We start from the raw sequence: 20487 nt of genomic DNA, 5'->3' as shown, positions 1-20487 counted from the left end.
GTAAAGTGCTGTTTTTACAAACAGCATAACTAGATTAAAAAATCTGAACTCATCTAATTAGGAAAAATTGCTTTTGCTTTTTAACCTCTTGCCTCCCAAGCATGGACTAAAGTATTTTAAATATTTATATAACTTCGAATTGCTATAAAAAGGGAAATTTGCCTCCCCCATTCCCCTCCATTTTTAAAATTTTAAAGCTTCTCTGCCTGCCTGCCTGCCTGCCTGCCTGCCTGCCTTTGGTGATGGTCAAATGCCAAATAGACCACTGGACTTTAATAATTTCTTTCTTCCCTCCCTGTCTCCCTCTTTTCTTCCTTCCTTCAGAAAAAAAATCATTCTTGACATCTTACACCTGAGTCACCCAAAATATGATAGAAGTGTTGTGTCAGTAATATTTATGAAATTAAAATAGGAAATTTGTTAAATGATTTAACTTAAGCTTAGTCCTTACCTCATCAGTTTTCAAAACCATGGAGAATAATGTGATGAAATCTTTTAGGGATGTCTAAGCGTTTCACAAGATGATACACTTCTATAAAATAAACTCAATAAATCCTTATTTGAGCTTTTTGTAATAATATTCTTTAGGAATGATGTTTTCAGGGTGCCCTCCTGAAAGGATAAGTGGCAGTCCTGATGAGTTATGTTAACTATCATTGGTTTTAGAAATAGAGGTAGTAATTCTTGATATAAGTGGTAATCTACAATATATATGCCATAATGTAATCTGTTATAATGCTCTTTACTTACAGAGTTGACGTTATTAACCTGCTCTCTTCAGAAGGGTGTTTTAGTTTTTACAGTTAATAGATTTTACTGAGCCAGCTATTCTCTCTTACCTCCCTTAAGACTTATAATAGGGAGATGGCTCCGTAAAATTGGGGAAACCAGAGATACTGTTTTCTTTCTGGGATATAGATAGAATTAACTATATCCTGCATAGTAATAGTGGAGGGGAACAAATGATAGCATGTCACTTGTGATGCATAACTCCCAAATTATTCTTGACTGCTACCTTTAACATTCCACTAGGTCAAGCTTTTTGCTTAGATTTTTAAGAAGTTGCAGAATTTAAGCTTTGCTTATCTCTGACATGAACCTTCAAAGATTTTTACAGGTAGTGAATTGACAGCCTGACAATTAAATGGGGGAAAAGTAGAAATTATAATCAGTACTGAATAATTAAAACTTGTCTACTTCCACGGTAGAATTTATAATCTGACCATTGTCATAATTTATGTGTACGTGGTTCTGTCTCACTATGTTGGGAACACCCATGTTTTATTTATTTTTGTGTTCTTGATTGCCTAGCCCTAGTATAGTGCCTTGCACCTAGTAGGAACTCAGTAAATATCTATAGAATTCAGTTCAATTAACAGATCATTTTTAATACTACATTTTCAAAATATGAATGTACCATTCATTAAATTGTCTTTTCTCCTTTCATATTAACCTCCTTTATATAAAGTGAATAGTTTGTGGTCTTCTAGTAGTTTTTTTCCCTTTTAAACCTTTCCTTATTTTTTAAAACATTATTTAGAATGAAGTAGAATTAGCTGAAGCCTCTTGCTATATTTTAGGTGAACAGAACCTTGTTTTGACTACTTTGTGTGCCATCATGACTTACAAACCTGTCTCTCATCAAGACCCCAGGCTCATTTATCAGTTGGATATCATCTGCTGCTAAAACCATATACTTCTCTTGTATTCCTTACCTCAGCAAATGTCTCTGATGAGGTATGAGGTAAGGTATACATCATTTAACCAGTCACCCGGTCTAGAACTCTATAATTCATTATGGTTACACTCTCCCTCACAACCTTCATTTAGTTTTTAAGTCCTACATGTTCTCCTTCTTAAAACCTCTTGCTTCTGCTAATTCTTTTCTGCGCCCACTACTACACCTTTAATTCAGATCTTATTTCCTTGTATTTGGACTATTCTTGAGTCTTTCTAACTGGTTTGTCTGTGTTCATTGTTGGCCCTTTTCCAGTCCATCCTCCACATCTTCTTCATTTTAGGGGAGCCAGGGAGGAGAGTCTCTGCCATGAAATGTCATTTTATTAACTGATTTTTTTTTTAACAACAGTAAAACCAAAACAAAAAGCCAAACCCACTGCCATCAAGTTGATTCCAACTCATAGCAACAGTATAGGACAGAGTAGAACTGCCCCATAGAGTTTCCAAGGAGCGCCTGGTGGATTCAAACTGCTGACCTCTTGGTTAGCAGCTGTAGTAACCACTACGCCACCAGGGCTACCAATAACAGTAAGCAACTTAATAAATAAAAAAAAAAAATAGGAGATTCAAAAGCTTCTGTATATTCAGACTCCAGGAGTGGGAAAGCCTGATTGTGGCTGCTTTGTTGCTTTCACTGAAAGCAACAAGACAGAAAAGACTTGATGCCACCACTGCTCCGGGTCCTGACTCAGATGCAGCCTGCACCTTGACCCCAGGTCTTGGCTTGTATAAATGGGAGTCTTCTGCCTTTGCTCCCTGGGCTGGCCGACAAGAGTTTCTTGTCCACAGGCCATAGGCAGCTTCCTCAGGTACAGAGTCACCCACTTCTGAAGTTTGACGAACAGAATGATTATTCCCACGCAGCCCCACACCTGGCCCTGCAATTTCAGCAGCAGTTCCACACATTTCCCTGTTATGGTATTCCATTTCCTATTTCTGAACCTTGTACCTCTTTTATTGTATATATGACACAGCGTTATAGGCATTATACTCTCCCCCTCTCTCTCCTATTAGGTTTGAGGTTGGGGATCTTGCTTATACCTTCCTGAGGTTGAGAATTTTCGTCACAGTTAGCCTAGAGTGAAGCGTATAATAGGTGCTCAATACATAAATACTAATCAACGTAAATTATTGATTAAAAGCAAGTTCATTATTGGACAGCAGCTATATTAGAACAGACTGGGTTGTGCTACAGTTAGAAAAAGTCTCAAAACAGACATCTTGTGTCCCACTCACACAAAAGTCTGTTGTTGTTAGGTGCCGTGGAGTTGTTTCTGACTCATAGCGACCCTATGCACGACAGAACAAAATGCTGCCCGGTCCTGCGCCATCCTTAAAATCGTTGTTATGCTTGAGCTCATTGTTGCAGCCACTATGTCAATCCACCTCGCTGAGGGTTTTCCTCTTTTACGCTGACCCTGTACTCTGCCAAGCATGATGTCCTTCTCCAGGGACTGATCCCTCCTGACAACATGTCCAAAGTATGTAAGATGCAGTCTCGCTATCCTTGCCTCTAAGGAGCATCCTGGCCGCACTTCTTCCAGGACAGTTTGTTCGTTCTTTTGGCAGTCCATGGTATACTCAATATTCTTCGACAACACCACAATTCGAAGGCGTCCGCTCTTCTTTAGTCTTCTTTATTCATTGTCCAGCTTTCACATGCATATGATGTGATTGAAAATACCATGGCTTGGGTCAGGTGCACCTTAGTCTTCAGGGTGACATCTTTGCTCTTCAACACTTTGAAGAGGTCCTTTGCAGCAGATTTGCCCAATGCAGTGCGTCTTTTGATTTCTTGACTGCTGCTTCCATGGCTGTTGATTGTGGATCCAAGTAAAATGGAATCCTTGACAACTTCAATCTTTTTTCCGTTTATCGTGATGTTGCTCATTGGTCCAGTTGTGAAGATTTTTGTTTTCTTTATGTTGAGGTGTAATCCATACTGAAGACTGTGGTCTTTGATCTTCATTAGTAAGTGCTTCAAGTCCTCTTCACTTTCAGCAAGCAAGGTTGTATCATCTGCATAACGCAAGTTGTTAATGAATCTTCCTCCAATCCTGTTGCCTGGTTCTTCTTCATATAGTCCAGCTTCTTGTATTATTTGTTCAGCATACAGATTAAATAGGTATGGTGAAAGAATACAACCCTGACGTACACCTTTCCTGACTTTAAACCAATCAGTATCCCCTTGTTCTGTCCGAACAACTGCTTCTTGATCTATGTAAAGGTTCCTCATGAGCACAATTAAGCGTTCCGGAATTCCCATTCTTCGTGGTGTTATCCATAGTTTGTTATGATCCACACAGTTGAATGCCTTTGCATAGTCAATAAAACATAGGTAAACATCCTTCTGGTATTCTCTGCTTTCAGCCAGGATCCATCAGACATCAGCAATGATATCCCTGGTTTCACGTCCTCTTCTGAATCCAGCCTGAATTTCCGGCAGTTCCCTGTTGATATACTGCTGCAGCTGTTTTTGAATGCTCTTCAGCAGAATTTTGCTAGCGTGTGATATTAACGATATTGTTCTATAATTTCCACATTTGGTTGGATCACCTTTCTTGGGAATAGGCATAAATATGTATCTCTTCCAGTCAGTTGGCCAGGAAGCTGTCTTCCATACTTCTTCGCATAGACGAGTGAGCACCTCTAGCTCTGCATCTGTTTGTTGAACCATCTCAATTGATATTCCATCAATTCCTGGGGCCTTGTTTTTCGCCAGTGCCTTCAGAGCAGCTTGGACTTCTTCCTTCAGTACCCTCGGTTCCTGATCATATGCCACCTCTTGAAATGGTTGTATATCAACTAATTATTTTTGGTACAATGACTCTGTGTATTCCTTCCATCTTCTTTTGATGCTTCCTGCATCACTTAATATTTTCCCCATGGAATCCTTCACTATTGCAACTCGAGGCTTGAATTTTTCTTCAGCTCTTTCAGCTTGAGAAACACCGAGAGTGTTCTTCCCTTTTGGTTTTCCATTTCCAACTCTTTGCACATGTCATTATAATACTTTACTTTGCCTTCTCAAGAGGCCCTTTGAAATCCTCTGTTCAGTTCTTTTACGTGATTAGTTCTTCCTTTTGCTTTAGCTGCTCGACGCTCATGAGCAAGTTGCAGGGTCTCTTCTGACATCCATCTTGGTCTTTTCTTTCTTTCCTGTCTTTTCAGTGACCTCTTGCTTTCTTCATGGATGATGTCCTTGATGTCATTCCACAACTCGTCTGGTCTTTGGTCACTAGCGTTCAATGCGTCAAATCTATTCTTGAGATGGTCTCTAAATTCAGGTGGAATATACTCAAGGTCATATTTTGGCTCTCGTGGACTTGCTCTGATTTTTCTTCAGTTTCAGCGTGAACTTCCATATGAGCACTTGATGGTCTGTTCCACAGTCAGCCCCTGGCCTTGTTCTGACTGATGATATTGAGCTTTTCCATCGTCTCTTTCCACAGATGTAGTCAATTTGATTTCTGTGTGTTCCATCTGGCAAGGTCCATGTGTGTAGTCGCCATTTATGTTGGTGAAAGAAGGTATTTGCAAAGAAGATGTCGTTGGTCTTGCAAAATTCTATCTTTCAATCTCCGGCATTGTTTCTGTCACCAAGGCCATAGTTTCCAACTACTGGTCCTTCTTCTTTGTTTCCAACTTTTGTGTTCCAGTTGCCAGTAATTATCAGTGCATCTTGATTGCATGTTCAATCAATTTCAGACTGCAGCAGCTGATAAAAATCTTCTATTTCTTCATCTTTGGCCCTAGTGGTTGGCGCGTAAATTTGAATAATAGTTGTATTAACTGGCCTTCCTTGTAGGCATATGGATATTATCCTAACAATGACAGCGTTGTACTTCAGGATAGATCTTGAAATGTTCTTTTTGACGATGAATGCAACACCATTCCTCTTTGAGTTGTCATTCCCAGCATGGTAGACTATATGATTGTCCGACTCAAAATGGACAATACCAGTCCATTTCAGCTCAGTAATGCCTAGGATATCAATGTTTATGCATTCCATTTCATTTTTGACGATTTCCAATTTTCCTAGATTCATACTTCATGCATTCCAGGTTCCGATTATTAATGGATGTTTGCAGCTGTTTCTTCTCATTTTGAGTCATGCCACATCAGCAAATGAAGGTCCCGAAAGCTTTATTCCATCCACATCATTAAGGTCGACTCTACTTTGAGGAGGCAGCTCTTCCCCAGTCATCTTTTGAGTGCCTTCCAACCTGAGGGGGCTCATCTTCCAGCACTATTTCAGACAATGTTCCGCTGCTATTCATAAGGTTTTCACTGACTAATGCTTTTCGGAAGTAGACTGCCGGGTCCTTCTTTCTAGTTTGTCTTAGTCTGGAAGCTCAGCTGAAACCTGTCCTCCATGGGTGACCCTGCTTGTAACTGAATACCAGTGGCATAGCTTTCAGCATCACCGCAACACACAAGCCCCCACAGTACAACAAACTGACAGACACATGGGGGCAAAAGTCTGCTGTACGTCTAATAGAGATCCAGGCTGTTTCTGTTTATGATTCTACCTTCATAACTCATGGTGACCCCACATGTGCAGAGTAGAACCCCTCCATAGGGCTTTAAAGGCTGTGACCTTTTGGAAGCAGATCTGTAGGCCTATGTTAGAAGGTACCTCTGCATGGGTTCAAACTGTCATCTTTTTAGTTAGTTGAGTACTTAACCATTTATGCCAAATCAACTGAATGGTAACTAACAAAAATAACATTCCTAACATATAGTCTCACTTATCATCATGGGAAGGAGGGTTGCTCAGTTGGTTCACAAATACTTTGGCCTAGAAGCAACATGTATCACTCTCATTCACAGCCCATTGCCCAAAACTAGTCAAATGGCCCTGCATAACTGCAGGAAGAGGACTTGAAGCACTTACTGATGAAGATCAAAGACTACAGCCTTCAGTATGGGTTACACCTTAACACAAAGAAAACAAAAGTCCTCACAACTGGACCAATAAGCAACATTATGATAAACAGAAAAAAATATTGACGTTGTCAGGGATTTCATTTTATGGCAGTTTCTACATTATGAAAGAGATCCATTACTAACTGTTTTTAAGTTGAATTTATAGGTAAGTTGGAATAGGTGCAAATGATTTTTATTAGCCTTTAGTGCAAGAAAAGACTCGAAGCCTTTTCATTGATTTAAAAGCTGCACTTGCAGCAAGTGAAGGTGGTTGTAATGAAGGATTTCTTGCAAGTAGGGATTGGTTCAATCATTTCAAAGTGAGAACAAATTTAGATAACATTAAAGGGCAAGTATGAGTTGTCCCATAAGTCAGACATTCGTAACCTGGGGACTGCCTGTGCTTGGATCCACGATAAACACCCATGGAAGCAGCAATCAAGAAATTAAATGATGCATTGCATTGGGAAAATCTGCTACAAAAGACCTCTTTAAAGTGTTCAAAAGCAGAGATGTCACTTCAAAAACTAAGATACGCCTGACCCAAGCCATGAGATTTTCAGTTATCGCATATGCATGCAAAAGCTGAACAGTGAATAAGGAAGAGTGAAGAATTGATGCCTTCAAATTAGGGTGTTGGCAAAGGATATTGAATATACATACCACAGACTGCCAGAAGAACGAAAAAATCTGTCTTGGAAGAAGTACAGCCAGAATGCTCTTTAGAAACAAGGATGGCAAGACTTTGTCTCAAGTAGTTTGGACATGTTATCAGGAGGGATCAGTCCCTAGAAAAGGACATCATGGTTGGTAAAGCAGAGGGCCAGTGGAAAAGAGGAAGACCCTCAACGAGGTGGATTGACACAGTGGCTTCAACAGTGGGCTCAAACATAGCAATGATTGTGAGGATGGCACAGGACCTGGCAGTGTTTTGTTCTGTTGTACATAGGTTCGCTATGACTCAACGGCACCTAACAAAAACAACGACCATAAGGGAGGGACCTGTATAGGAGAGCTCATGGATATTTGATGAGTAGTAAATGTCTCTGCTTCACTAATTATAAAAGGTCCTTTTTTAATGACAACATTATGAGTGTCTAAACAAATAGAAGACGTTGCTTTGATCTTTAAGGAGCTTTTAATTTAGTTGGGAAGATAGAAGAAACAGACACACAACTTGAGTATTGCTCCTATCAAGAAATGTGACTGGAATACTTTTCGTCTCATGACTTCGTTTTTTAGTTATAGGTAGTTTCTTTAGGCTATATCATCCTTAGATATCCTTTCAGTTCACAGAAATTGACAGTGCTTAAGTGTTTTCAGTATTGTCCTGTAATACTCCATTGATACATTTTTCCAGTGACAAGCTATTAATTCTCTCTTCTGTTTTATCAGGGACATTTTTGAAGAAGATAACTATAGCCCCATCCCTGTTGTTAATGAAGAAGAATATAAAATAGTCACCAGTAAATTTCCCTTTCAAGATCCAGACCTTGAAAAGGTACAAGTTACTTTTTAATTCAAGAACTTTCTTAAAAATAAATTTATGATACTTATTGCTATATAAAATTAACCTGAAAGCCTTCTTTTGGGGCAGTTTTTTTGTTCAGTTATTTAAAGCCTTTGAGTATGTTTTGTTAATGTTTAAAGATTGTATCACCATCACTACTATTACTATTATTATTATTGCTATTTTAGTAAAATTAAGAAGGGGTTTTCTTGGGGATACTAGGGTCAGTTGTCCCAAATGTTGGGTGGATTCCCAGGGCAGGTGTTACTAATGTTGGGTGGATTCCAAGAATAAGAGTGTATGGGAAAGAGGAAAAAAAATTTTTTAAGTGCCCAACACTTGGAAAGATCTTATTTTGTGGCTTCTTTCTAGAAGTATATTTCTAGAAAGAGTATCTTGGTTGAAGAAGAGGTTTGTGAAGGCAGTAGCCCCCTGCAGATTTCTTCCTGAGGTAGAGAGTACATATTTTTTGGACCTGAAATGTCTGAATACAGACAAGATGGAGAAAGGACGTAGACAGGCATGTAGGATATTCCGGGAATGCACATGAGTGCATGTGTGAGTGCACACTTACACACACACAGACATACACAATTTTATCTATCCAGTATGTAGGTGGAATCAGATATCATGAAAAAAGGATATCATATTTAGTTCCTCTTCCTGTAATCTTTTTTCTTCTTTATTCTCATTTTTAATCCTTACTCTGCTTTTTCCAACTCTTTATAATTTAGTTCTTTTCTACATTTTTATCCTTTCAGAATGGGCAAGACTGTGGATTGTGAGTGTAAATTTTTTGTTATGCTTTTATACATAAACTAAGCATATTAAGTAAAATTGTTACTGAATACAGAACCAAGTAATTAAATGCATAGCTTTTAGATTTTCATTAACTGTGCCACTGTATATACCTAATGGTTGGATTTTCTTACATAAAAAAGACCAGAATAGTTACTCCAATTCTATATTTTTGAAACCCCTATCAAAGTTGTCTTTATCAAAAAATACTACCAGAATATTCTCTATTTGGGCATTTGTGCCTCATCTGTCAAATGAGGAAGTTAAACTAAATTATTTCTAATATCCTTTCCAATTACATTAAACTGTTCTAAATATATTTATAATTAGGAAGTTTAATGTTGCTTGTAGGAAAATTGCAAAATATGCAGTACCTTTTAGGATTAAGCTCATTAAGAGTTCTATCCATTTGTCCACGTAACACTCATCATTCAAAAGAGCTACTGTTTTTAACAAGGTAAAAGCTACATGGAAAATTTAAATGTGAAAATTAAAAAATAAATCCCATAAATTATTTAGGAACAGTCTCTTGGTTGTGTGTGTGTGTATTTTTAGTTTTTCTTTTTTAATTTTAAGTATACTTTTCAGTTAAAGCTTTTAGAAAAGACATAAAACTGTCTCTCATATAACTGGAGTAATTTTCAGTGTAAATTATAAATGAGAAAGGACTGAGTCTGAACATATATGCAAAAATTGGTCGTTTTGCAAATAGCTATGCTAATTTGATTAGAGCCATTTGGCTAAAATAAGAACATATTCATATTCTGTTTTTTAATGTCATTGAAATAAATTCTCAAAGCTAAAATTTCTCAGATAGTTAATACTAGTTTCATTCTGCAAAAAATAAATTGGAGGTGAGCCGGCATTTACATTATTATCAGCTGTTTTTAAAGAACATTAGCTCTTTAGTTAATTTTTTTATTACCCGTAAATGATGCTCTAAATTTAGAAAGGATTGAACCCATCAGTTCTGGAGAAACATGGCTCTCTACAGATGTTTACATTGCCAACTGGTTGTAAGTTTCTTTTTGCTTTCTTTTTTATGCCATTGAGTTGATTCTGACTCATAGAGACCTTATATGAAAGAGTAAATCTGCCCCATAGGTTTCCTAGACTGAAATCTTTGTGAAAGCAGATCACGACGCCTCTTCTCCCAAGGAGCTGCAGCTGGGTTCAAACTGCCAACCTTTTAATTAGCACCCGAGTACTTAACCATTGTACCACCAGGGCTCTTTTCCATTTTGCTAGAGGTATCTAAATATACATTTGTTTATTCAAATATTTATTGTCCCCTACCATGCACCAGGGAAACCCTGGTGTCATAGTAGTTAAGAGCTATGTCTGCTAACCAAAAGGTTGGCAGGTGAAATCCACCAGGAACCTCCTTGGAAACTCTACAGGGCAGTTCTACTCTGTCCTATAGGGTCGCTATGAGTCAGAACTGATGGCTGCAGGTTTTTTACCATACACCAGACGGTATGCTATGTGCTAGATATTCAGTCTCTTCTGTCAGGGAGCTTACAGTCAAGAAGAAGGGTAGATAAAGTAAACAAGAAATTACAGTTCACAGAAATTGACAGTGCTTAAAATGGAAGCAGCATACGCAAAAGCTGTACTTCTGTAGTACACAGGAGGTTGGAGGTGACAAGATGAAACTGGAGAAATAGAAAGGGCCAGACCATGATAACTCTCGTAAACAGTGTTAGAGAGTTTATCCTATATCCTGAGGGCTATTAGAAGCCACCAAAGAGTTTTGAGCAGTAAAAACATAATCAGATTTGTGCTTTAGGAAGATTTCTGTGGGATTATGTGGAGAATAGATTGGAGAAGAGTAAGATTAGTGGCAGGGAAACTAGCTAGGGGATTGTGGCAGTTATCCTGGTGAGAGAGGTTGGTGACCTGAATGGGGCTTATGGCCTACAAGTTGATTTAAGAGGTATTTATGGGGTCGAGACAACAGAGGTGGGTAATTGTTTGCATAGGAGGGGTGAGGGAGAGAAGAGGGGTTAAGTATGATAGCCAGGTTTCTGCCTTGGATGATACGAAACAAGAGGAGGAGTTTCAGGAGAAAAAGATGATAATTTCACCTTTGAACCTATTGAGGATGTTTTAAATGGTCCAGCCAAGTGGGGGTGTCCAATGGGTAATTGGGTATATGGATTTGGAGTTCAGGAGAAAGATTTGATCCGTAGTTGTAGAATTGGGAGATTTTAGCACTTGCGTGGTGATTGAAATCATGAGAATAGATGAGATCATCCAAGGAGAGTCTCTAGAGAGGAAAAAAAGGTTTAGGATGGAACCCCAAAGCACACCAATAATTAAGGGATGGCTAGAGGGAGAGCTATTAGAAAAATAGGAGGAACACAATTGTGGGGCATGGTTACCAAAAAGAAGTAAGAGGAGGCCAGATGTATCAAAAAAATCAGGTAACATGAAAGCTGGGGCAGTCCGCTGGATTTAACAAACTAGAAAGTCATTGGTGACCTTGGTGAGACTACTTTCACTGCCATAACTGAGTTGCTATGAATGTGAAAATAAAAAATGCAGATAAAGCTTCATGAAGTGTAAATGAAGGGCTTCTGGTAAAAATCTTGGAGGTAGTTTACCTTTTGAAAATTGGGAATTTTTAAACGGATGTTGGCTAATAAAGCAGTTTAATCAGGAATCATACTGAACCATTGGCTGCATACCAGCGTTTGATGGTATATAGGTTAAAAGCTGCTGTAACGTATTTTAGGAGTGATGGAATGAACTGAATACCTTCTTGAATTGGCATTAACCCTACACTCAAGGTAGGGGAGAGAGAGTCTTAGAATTATTCTATCTCGGGTGATCCGTGACATCGCATTGTCTGATTTGTCATTTCTGATCTTTGACATATGGTATTAGGGATGAATCCCTGTGGTGCAGTGATGACTCTGAGCCAGGAAGCTGGCCCATAACTTTGCGTGGCCACCCTGCCTCTTGTATTTTGGATGCAAAGACGCAGACAGTGGGGCATCTCCTGCAGGATGCCCATCATCCAAATACACAGAGGTATTATTGATAAGTGCTTTTCTCTGCTTGTTGGAAGCCTGACATATGATTTAAGAAATGGGTAAATTGCCACATTATTTTCTTCAGAAATATTTTTATTTTCTTTAAAATACCAAAAATAATGTAGAAATATAACAGTAGGCTTGGCGATGCAGCTATTTGCATTTAATGCAAATGTGAAATCACATATTTTGTTTGTTTTTTACATTTTTAGGTGATTAAAATGCCTTTTCCTAAAATGTCAAAAACAATATTAACTTTTTCTTTATACAGCAATCTTTCCCAAAGAAATTTCCCATGTCTCAGTCAGTGCCTCATATTTACATCCAAGTTAAAGAATTTATTTATGCCAGCCTTAAATTTTCAGAGTCACTACACCGGAGGTAAGTTTACTAATAAGAAATGCATCTTTATCATAGCTGTTTTTATGAAACACTGATACTGTGTTTATGCCGTGACTCTTTAATGGATTATGATCTCACTGGAAAAGTTGATGTATTCTAGTGACATTTAGGGTGAGATGCTATAAATGTGATTATTTGCTTTATTTTTTGCTGAAGTATTTAAAAGCAAATTCCAGGAAACAATGACATTTTATCCCTAAATACTTTAATGTCTTTAATGGTGTTTCTAAAAATAATAGACATTTCATTACATAATCACACTTCAAAAAATTAACGCTAATTTTGTAATATTGTCAGTTCCCTAGTTTATATCAGTATTTTCTTGATTGTCCCAGAAGTGTCTTTCCATAGTATGTTTGAATCAGGGTCCAAATAAAGTTTACACCTTACATCTGTTGTTAAATCTGGTTTACCAATTCCCTCTTTTTATCTATGTTATTGATTTGTTAAAAATCTGCTATTCTTAATAGTTTTATTTTGGCTTTTATCAAGTAAGTTTGAAGTAATGATTTATACAAAATCAATAAAATAAGGATTGCTTTAGCAAATTGGTATCACACTCAGTAATGGAGCCCAGTAGCTATTGGCAGCTATAACCAACTTGACTTTATAGGCAAGTGAATACCATTTATCTGATGTGATGAAAGTATTTTTGGAGACAGGGAATATGATATTGTTCCTATTTTGCTGATAAAGTAACAGACTCAGAGAGTCTATATCATATCATTTATCCAGAATGGCCTAGCTAGTTAGTATGAGAGCTGGAATGAAGAAATAGGTTCCATATTAGTAAAAGTGCCTGGCACAGTGTCTAGCATATAAGGTCAGTTAATGTTAATGGACCCTTAATCTTTATACCACACGTTGTTCCAGCTATCTAGATGGATCCTGCATTAAAGCCATATGATACATTTCTGATTTTGAGAACTCTCTGGAAGAGTATGGTGATGCTGACTTTCATAGTGACTTCCTTTCCCAAATACACTTCCAAGTTTATACACCGAATACCGTGAAATGCCTCTCTTCAGTGAGAAACTTTTCTGAGTTTTAAGTCACAAAAAGGCATGAAGGCATTTTAGACATAACAATTATATATTTTTCAAGCTGAAACAGAACAGTGACAGCTGTCTTCATTTCCTTCATTATATCTTTGTCTCTTATTGTCAGCTGCCACAAATCTATTTTGGGTTAAACAGTGTATAAATAAATGGAAAAAGAAATGTGTGTTCTGCCAGGGTAAAAGAGTATCTGATTTTAATGCTTACACTGTTCTTTGCCTTTGAATAGGGATTCTTTAAAAGAGTCTTTAGTTCTTGTTCATGAATAATGTGAGTGGGACAGGGAAGGAAATACCTAACATATAGCATTGCTGTGCTTTGTGGTTCCCATAAGCCTGTGGTCCTCAAAGTGTGGTCCTTAGATCAGCAGCATTAGCATCAAGCAGGAAATTATTAGAAATGCACCCTCAGACCTACTGAACTAGAAGCTCTGAGGGTGGGGTCCAAAGTTTTACCAGACTCTCCGGGTGATTCTGATGTATGCCTCAGCTTAAGAACCAGTTGGTTCTATGAGTTTCATCATACTCTATCACCAGCCTTTTGTACCAAAGTCTTTAAAGATGTATTTTAACGACTTTAGCTTTTGACTTCAATCATGAAACTCACTAGGTAATGTATTCTTCTCTGGTGTACAACATGACACACACAAGTAATCTAGCATATGAAAAGCAGTGAATATTCACTGAAGAAGACTAGTACAAAAGGGTGCTGTTACAATGGTAGGTTTCAATATCGGATAGATCTTTGGACTCAAATGGTCTGAGAGCCACCCATAATTTATGCCTATCTTGTTTTTCATTTAAAATTCTAAAATTCTGATCTAAGACAGAGACAGTGTAGTATGCGGTGGTTAGGAACAATTAAGCTTCAGACTCTGACAGACCCTAGTTTAAGTGTTGATGCTGACACTTAACTAGCTATAATAGGACTTTGGGTCAGTCACTTAATCTATTTAAACTGAAATTTCCTCGTCTGTGAAATGAGGGAACTACCCGTTGCCGTCGAGTTGTTTCCAACTCATAGCAGCCCTGTAGGACAGTACAGTTGCCACATATGGTTTCCAGGGAGCGCCTGGTGGATTGGAACTGCTGACCTTTTGGTTAGCATCTGTAGCTCTTAACTACTACGCCACCAGGATTTCCTAGTTCCCAAGGCGGTTGTAAGAATTAAGTAGCTAAGGCATGCGTATGAAGCTTTCAGTATGGTGCCTTGCCCGTGATAGGCATATAAATGCTTGGGGGAGGATAGGATGCTACAATATTAGATGGAAGGCTGGAACTTGGAGTGATTATATTTTATTTTGTAGCCATTAGGGGACTGTTGAAATATTTTTAATTGAGGAATGACATGATTACAGTTTTATTTTAGAAAGTTTACTCTGGCCTCAATATAGATTGTAGGTTAGAGGAAGATACAAAATATTGGAAGAGGGTATAAAAAATAATCATGTTGAGAAGATGAATGTAGTGGCTCAAGCAAGAGATAAAGACTGAAATGGGAATAATGGTGACAAAGAGGAAGGAATTTATATAACAAATATTTAGGAGCCTGAAATTAGAGTATTTGTGAATAATTAGATGAAAAAGGTAAAGGATAGAGAACAATTTGACTTACATTTGGGTAGACTTGTTTATATACTCTCAAATAGAGATTCTAGTTACAGTCAGTCATCTTTGAAAACATCTGATTCTCTGTTGTCCAGGAAATGAGTAAGATAGATGCTTTCATCTGTTATTTTGAGGTAATTATTATATACAAGTAATAGGAAGAAACAAAGAAATCTCTCCCTTCATAGTTATCTTACAGCTTGGCTCAAATGGAATAGAATTACATTTGAGGATTATTCTTGAAGCTACAATTCTGAAGCTAAAACATTAGTCTCCCTCATTTTTTCCTTTAAATGGAAATTATTTTAACATTCTTTAAATTGGTAGTATGTACAATTTGCATGTTCTGACAAGTGCTTTTTATTACCTAATCTAAATGTTGATCCTTGAAGCACAGGTCTGACAGCTAGTTAAGAAAGGTTAAACTTACAGACATTATACAAATTTAGCATTTTGGAATATATTTTATTTAAAGTGGAGAGAGAATGGCTTTCTAATTGTTATTCGATTTATTTACTGTATTTATAACAGCAAAGATAAAAGTCAGTAATCATATTATTATGTATAAACCAATATGTTGAGTTGATTCTAATTCATGGTGGCCCTGTGTATGTCAGAGTAGAACTGTGTTCCGTAAAGTTTTCAATGGCTGATTTTTTGGAATTAGATCACCAGACCTTTCTTCCAAGGCACCCTTGCCTCTGAGTAGACTCAAACTTCAAACCATTTGGTTAGCAGCTGAGTATGTTAACTGTTTGCACCATCCAGGGATTCTATTATGTATAATTCTTCCTGACACCTAACTAAAGTCTGAGTAGAACCAGAGTTGTGATATCAGTTCTGGCTATTTTTGTACGGGAGCTGCTAGTACTGTAAAAGAAAGTGTGCTAATGTTCCTGCAGAAAAGCTTGTCAATTTTTTCTTCTATCTTTGATAAAAACATTCATTACTTTTATTCAATTTCCAGTGTTTCTGATAAACTCTATGGTCAGAAGTTATCCATTCAACAAGGCATTTATGCTTACATTTTTAAATATTGTGCTTTACTAAATACATTGTCTATTTTCATTTTGTTATTGAGAGGAATGAGGAATTTGGAGACCGAATGTAAATCCAAATTTACTCTAGACTGTCTGCTTTGTGACATATATTTTTATGTTTAAAATCTATCTGTAACCCAAATTTGAGTTGTTATGGTTTTTTTTTTTTTTTTGGTCAGTAAGGGATTATGGAAAAGTCACTTTCTGTGTTTAAAGCTCTTGCTTTGTTGTGCTTAAACTTACTCTGGAGTTAGATTTCTAGAACTAGAAGATATTTAGGAGCTTTTGTAGTGTAAATATTTCTTTTTATATATGAATAAAAACGGGCAGAGAATCACATGACTGGTCCAGAGTCTCATAATTAGTTGCAGAAAAAGATCTGGACCCAATATGGAAAGGAATATGGTCTTTTAAGAACTTTTCAGCTCACATAAAAGGTTAGATTGTGAAATATTTTAGGAAATGTTATTTTATACCGAGATTTAGTGACTGAAGTAGTCTTTAAAAATTAGGAAAAGTACAGGTTATAGGCTCAAAGGGCAAGGAGTAAAGGAAAAAAATGCTCAATTAGGATAAAAAATATCATGGAGGAAATACTGGTTATCATCAGGTAAATCTTACTAGCACAAATAGGACATAGGTGCTGATAGATTTTCTACTTTTACTTGTGAAAGAAAAGTATGCATGGATTTAGCACTCAAGGAACTGGAAGTAAGGGGAGGTTAAGCAAAAGTCACCATTTATAACGAATAAACTTTTCATTTGAGAAGGATGCTGTACAGAGTGCTTTTAAGCATAATTTCAGTTGTGTCAGAAAAGAAACCAGAGGAGTTGGCAACCATCTCTCTTATCAGGGTGAGTGCTGTCTTAGTTATCTAGTGCTGCTGTAAGAGAAATACCGTAAGTGGTTGGCTTTAACAAACAGAGATTTATTCTCTCACAGTTTAGGAGGCTAGCAGTCCAAATTCAGGGTACTAGCTCTAGGGGAAGGTTTTCTCTCTCTATTGGCTCTGGGGGAAGGTACTTGTGTCCTTTCAACATCTGTGGGCCTGGTGTCCCTTGGAGATCTCCATGTGTCTTGGCATCAATCTTCCCCTGGGTTTAGGAGGTTCTCAGCACATCAATCTTCCTTGGGTCTAGGAAGTTCTCAGCTCAGGGACCTTGGGTCCAAAGGACACTCTCTACTCCTGGCTGTTCTTTCTTAGTGGTACTGAGGTCTCTCGCTCTGATTCTCTCTCCATTTATCTGTTGTAAGATAAAAAGTGATGCAGGTCATACCCCAGGGAAGCTCCCCTTACATCAGATCACGGCTGAGACCTTAGGGTGGTAACTTGAGCAAAGGTGATGCATCCCACCCTAATCCTATCTCATTAACATAACAAACATAACTTAATCCTCTTTAACATAACCTAATCCTGCCTCATGAACCACAGGCAGAGGTTGGGATTTACAACACATCACAAAATGGAGAATAATCCCACAATACTGGGAATCATGGCCTAGCCAAGTTGACACATATTTTGGGAGGACGCTAGTTCAATCTATGACAAGAATAATGCTTGTTTTAGGGATGCTATTGATAGATCTTGGAAACCCTGGTGGTGTAGTGGTTAAGAGCTATGGCTGCTAACCAAAAGGTCAGCAGTTCGAATTCACCAGGCACTCCTTGGAAACTCTATGGGGCAGTTCTACTCTGTCCTATGGGGTCACTATGAGTTGGAATCGACTTGACGGCAACAGGTTTCAGGTTTTTTTTTTTGGTATTGACAGATTGGAAAAAATTTTCAGTCTGAGTGATGCCAAGTAACCCTGAAGCTTTACTGATGGTATACACATTCTTGAGAAACCTTGATTCAAGATATAAAGATTCAGACAGAGGGATATTCTCCTCAGGTCCACCAGAATTAGGGTTAGCAGAAATTGGAAAGGACACCTATGTTAAATGGAGAACATTAAAGTAGTATTGAGAGATACTCATGTTTCATCAAATCTTGTTCTATTTGTGTTTTTAAAATAAATATACATATAAACTAGTATATATTTGTGCTTAGTAGATTTTTAAGATGAAAGTTTACAGAACAAACTAGTTTCTCATCAGTTAGTACACACATTGTTGTATGACATTGGTTAACAACCCCACGACATGTCAACCCTCTCCCTTCTCAACCCTGGGTTCTCTATTACCAGCTTTCCTGTTTCCTCCTACTTTCCAGTCCCTGCCCCAGGTCTGGCATGCCCCTTTAGTCTTGTTTTGTTCCACAGGCCTATTCAATATTTGGCCGAAGGGTGAACCTCAAGAGTGGCCTCATTACTGAGCTGAAAGGGTATCCAGGGGCCATACTCTCAGGGTTTCTCCAGTCTCTGTCAGGCCAGCAAGTCTAATCTTTTACGAGTAATATTTTAATTAAAAGCAAAAGGGTGCTATTATGGATTGAATTGTGTCCCCCCAAAATATGCGTTGTAAATCCTAACCTCCGTGGTGTAATAGTGAGCACCCTGGACTCTGAATCCAGTGATAGAGTTAAAATCTCGGTGGGACCTTAGTGTTTAATTCAAATGAAGTATGTTTTAAAGAGCCCTAGTGGCATGATGGTTACGCACTCAGCTGCTAACTGAAAGGTTGGCAGTTTGAAACCACCAGCTGCTCCTTGGAAGAAAGATGTGACAGTCTGTTTCCGTAAAAATGGGAGCCTTGGAAACACTGTGGGACACTTCTGTTCTCTCCTATAGGGTTGCTATAGTCTGACTCAACTCAGTGGCAGTGGGTTTTTGGTTTTGGTATGCCTGTGGTTATAATCTCATTTGGCAATGAGTTTTCTGTTACGTTAATGAGGCATAGGATTAGTGTAGGGTTTGCCTTGAGTCAATCTCTTAAAAGAGATAAAAGAAGGAAGCAGGGATGAGCTAAGAGAGATGCCAAGCCATATGAAGATTGCCCAGGAGTAGAAGCTCAAGGAGACCTTCCTCTAGACCTTAATGAGAAAGCCTTCCTCTAGAGATGGCAACCTGAATTTAGACTTCTAGCCTCCTAAACTGTGAGAAAATAAATTCCTGTTTGTTAAAGCTACCTACTTGTGGAATTTCTGTTATAGGAGTACTAGATAACTAAGACAGAATTTGGTACCAGGAATGGGGTGCTACTCTAACAGATACAGAAAATGTGGAAATGGTTTTGGAATTTGGTAATGAGTGGAGGCTGGAAAAGTTTGAAGGTGCCTAATATAGGGTTGCTATGAGTTGGAATCAACTTGACGGCACTGGGTTTGGTCTTTTTTTTGGTAATAGTAAAAGCCTAGAGTCCTGGTGGTGCAGTGGTTAAGAGGTTGGCTGCTAACCAAAAGGTCAGCAGTTCAAATCCACTAGTCACTCCTTGCAAACCTCATGGGGCAGTTCTGTTCTGTCCTGTAGGGTTGCTGTGAGTCAGAATCAACTCGATGACAGCAGGTTTGGTTTGGGAATAGTAAAAAACCTAGATTGCCTTGCAGAGACAGTTGGTAGAATTCTGGAGGTCAAAGGCAAGTCTGTTGAGGGTTCAGAAGGAAGTGAGGAGAGCTGTAGAGAAAGTAGTGTCTTAGAGAATATACATGGCGCCAACAACAGAATGTCGCTAAAAATGTGGACATTAAATGTGCTTCTAATGAGACTTTTAAAAGGAAGTGATGGACATGTGATTGGACAATGGAGGAAGGGTGATAGTTTTTATGCAGTGGCAAAGAACGTGTCTGAATTATGTTCAGATTTTTGACGGAAGAAAGAATTTGTAAATGTTGAACTAGGATATTTACCTGAGGAGATTTTTAAGCAAGATTTTAAAGGGGCTGCATGATTTCTCCTTGCCACTTATAGTAAAATATGAGAGGAAAGAGGTGGACTTAAAAAAGAACTGTGCAAAATGAAAACAAAACTTTAAGATTTGGAATATTCTGTTATACAAACTAAGGATATGCGACCTAGAATTTTCACCAAGAATGTGACTACACAGCCTTTAGTGAAAGATTTTAAGCCTGTGACTGATGATCTAACCAACTACCTCAGAAGAAGCCCCATCAGCTTATACCAAAGGGGGCAGAGAAAGAACAAAAGGAAAGAATGCTGTCTGCCTCTTGGAATTCTATAGGAAGGAAACAGGCCAAAGAAGCTATATCTGTTATACCCCAAGAAAAGAAAAGGACCATTGCTGAACAGCTGGGAGATCAGCAGAACTGTTGGAAGGAGCACAGGAAGTAAGGTTGCCTCAGTTTCAAAGAATGGAGTCATGGCCTCCTAGGTTTAAGAGTCAGATCTTCACCAATTGGATTCCAGAGTGTGGGATGTGCCAGGGGATGAGGCCACCACCCAAAGCTGAGGAGGTGGAGCTGCCGTGCC

At 38.2% G+C, this 20487-nt stretch overlaps 1 protein-coding gene across 3 annotated transcripts in view; it reads left to right on the top strand.

Annotated features, from left to right (window-relative positions):
• Positions 1-20487, top strand: part of EXOC6 (exocyst complex component 6) — a 243138-nt gene that overhangs the window by 112487 nt on the left and 110164 nt on the right. For all 3 annotated transcript variants that reach the window (XM_023546920.2, XM_023546921.2, XM_003409007.4), the window contains 2 exons: positions 8065-8170; positions 12287-12396. In XM_023546920.2, the coding sequence (XP_023402688.2) occupies positions 8065-8170; positions 12287-12396 (216 nt within the window). The remainder of the gene's footprint in view (positions 1-8064; positions 8171-12286; positions 12397-20487) is intronic.

Source organism: Loxodonta africana, chromosome 16 (assembly GCF_030014295.1).
Source record: "Loxodonta africana isolate mLoxAfr1 chromosome 16, mLoxAfr1.hap2, whole genome shotgun sequence".
NCBI classification, from domain to species: Eukaryota; Metazoa; Chordata; class Mammalia; order Proboscidea; family Elephantidae; genus Loxodonta; species Loxodonta africana.
Note: the sequence above shows the minus strand (reverse complement) of the source record. Positions and strands in the feature narration are given on the sequence as shown.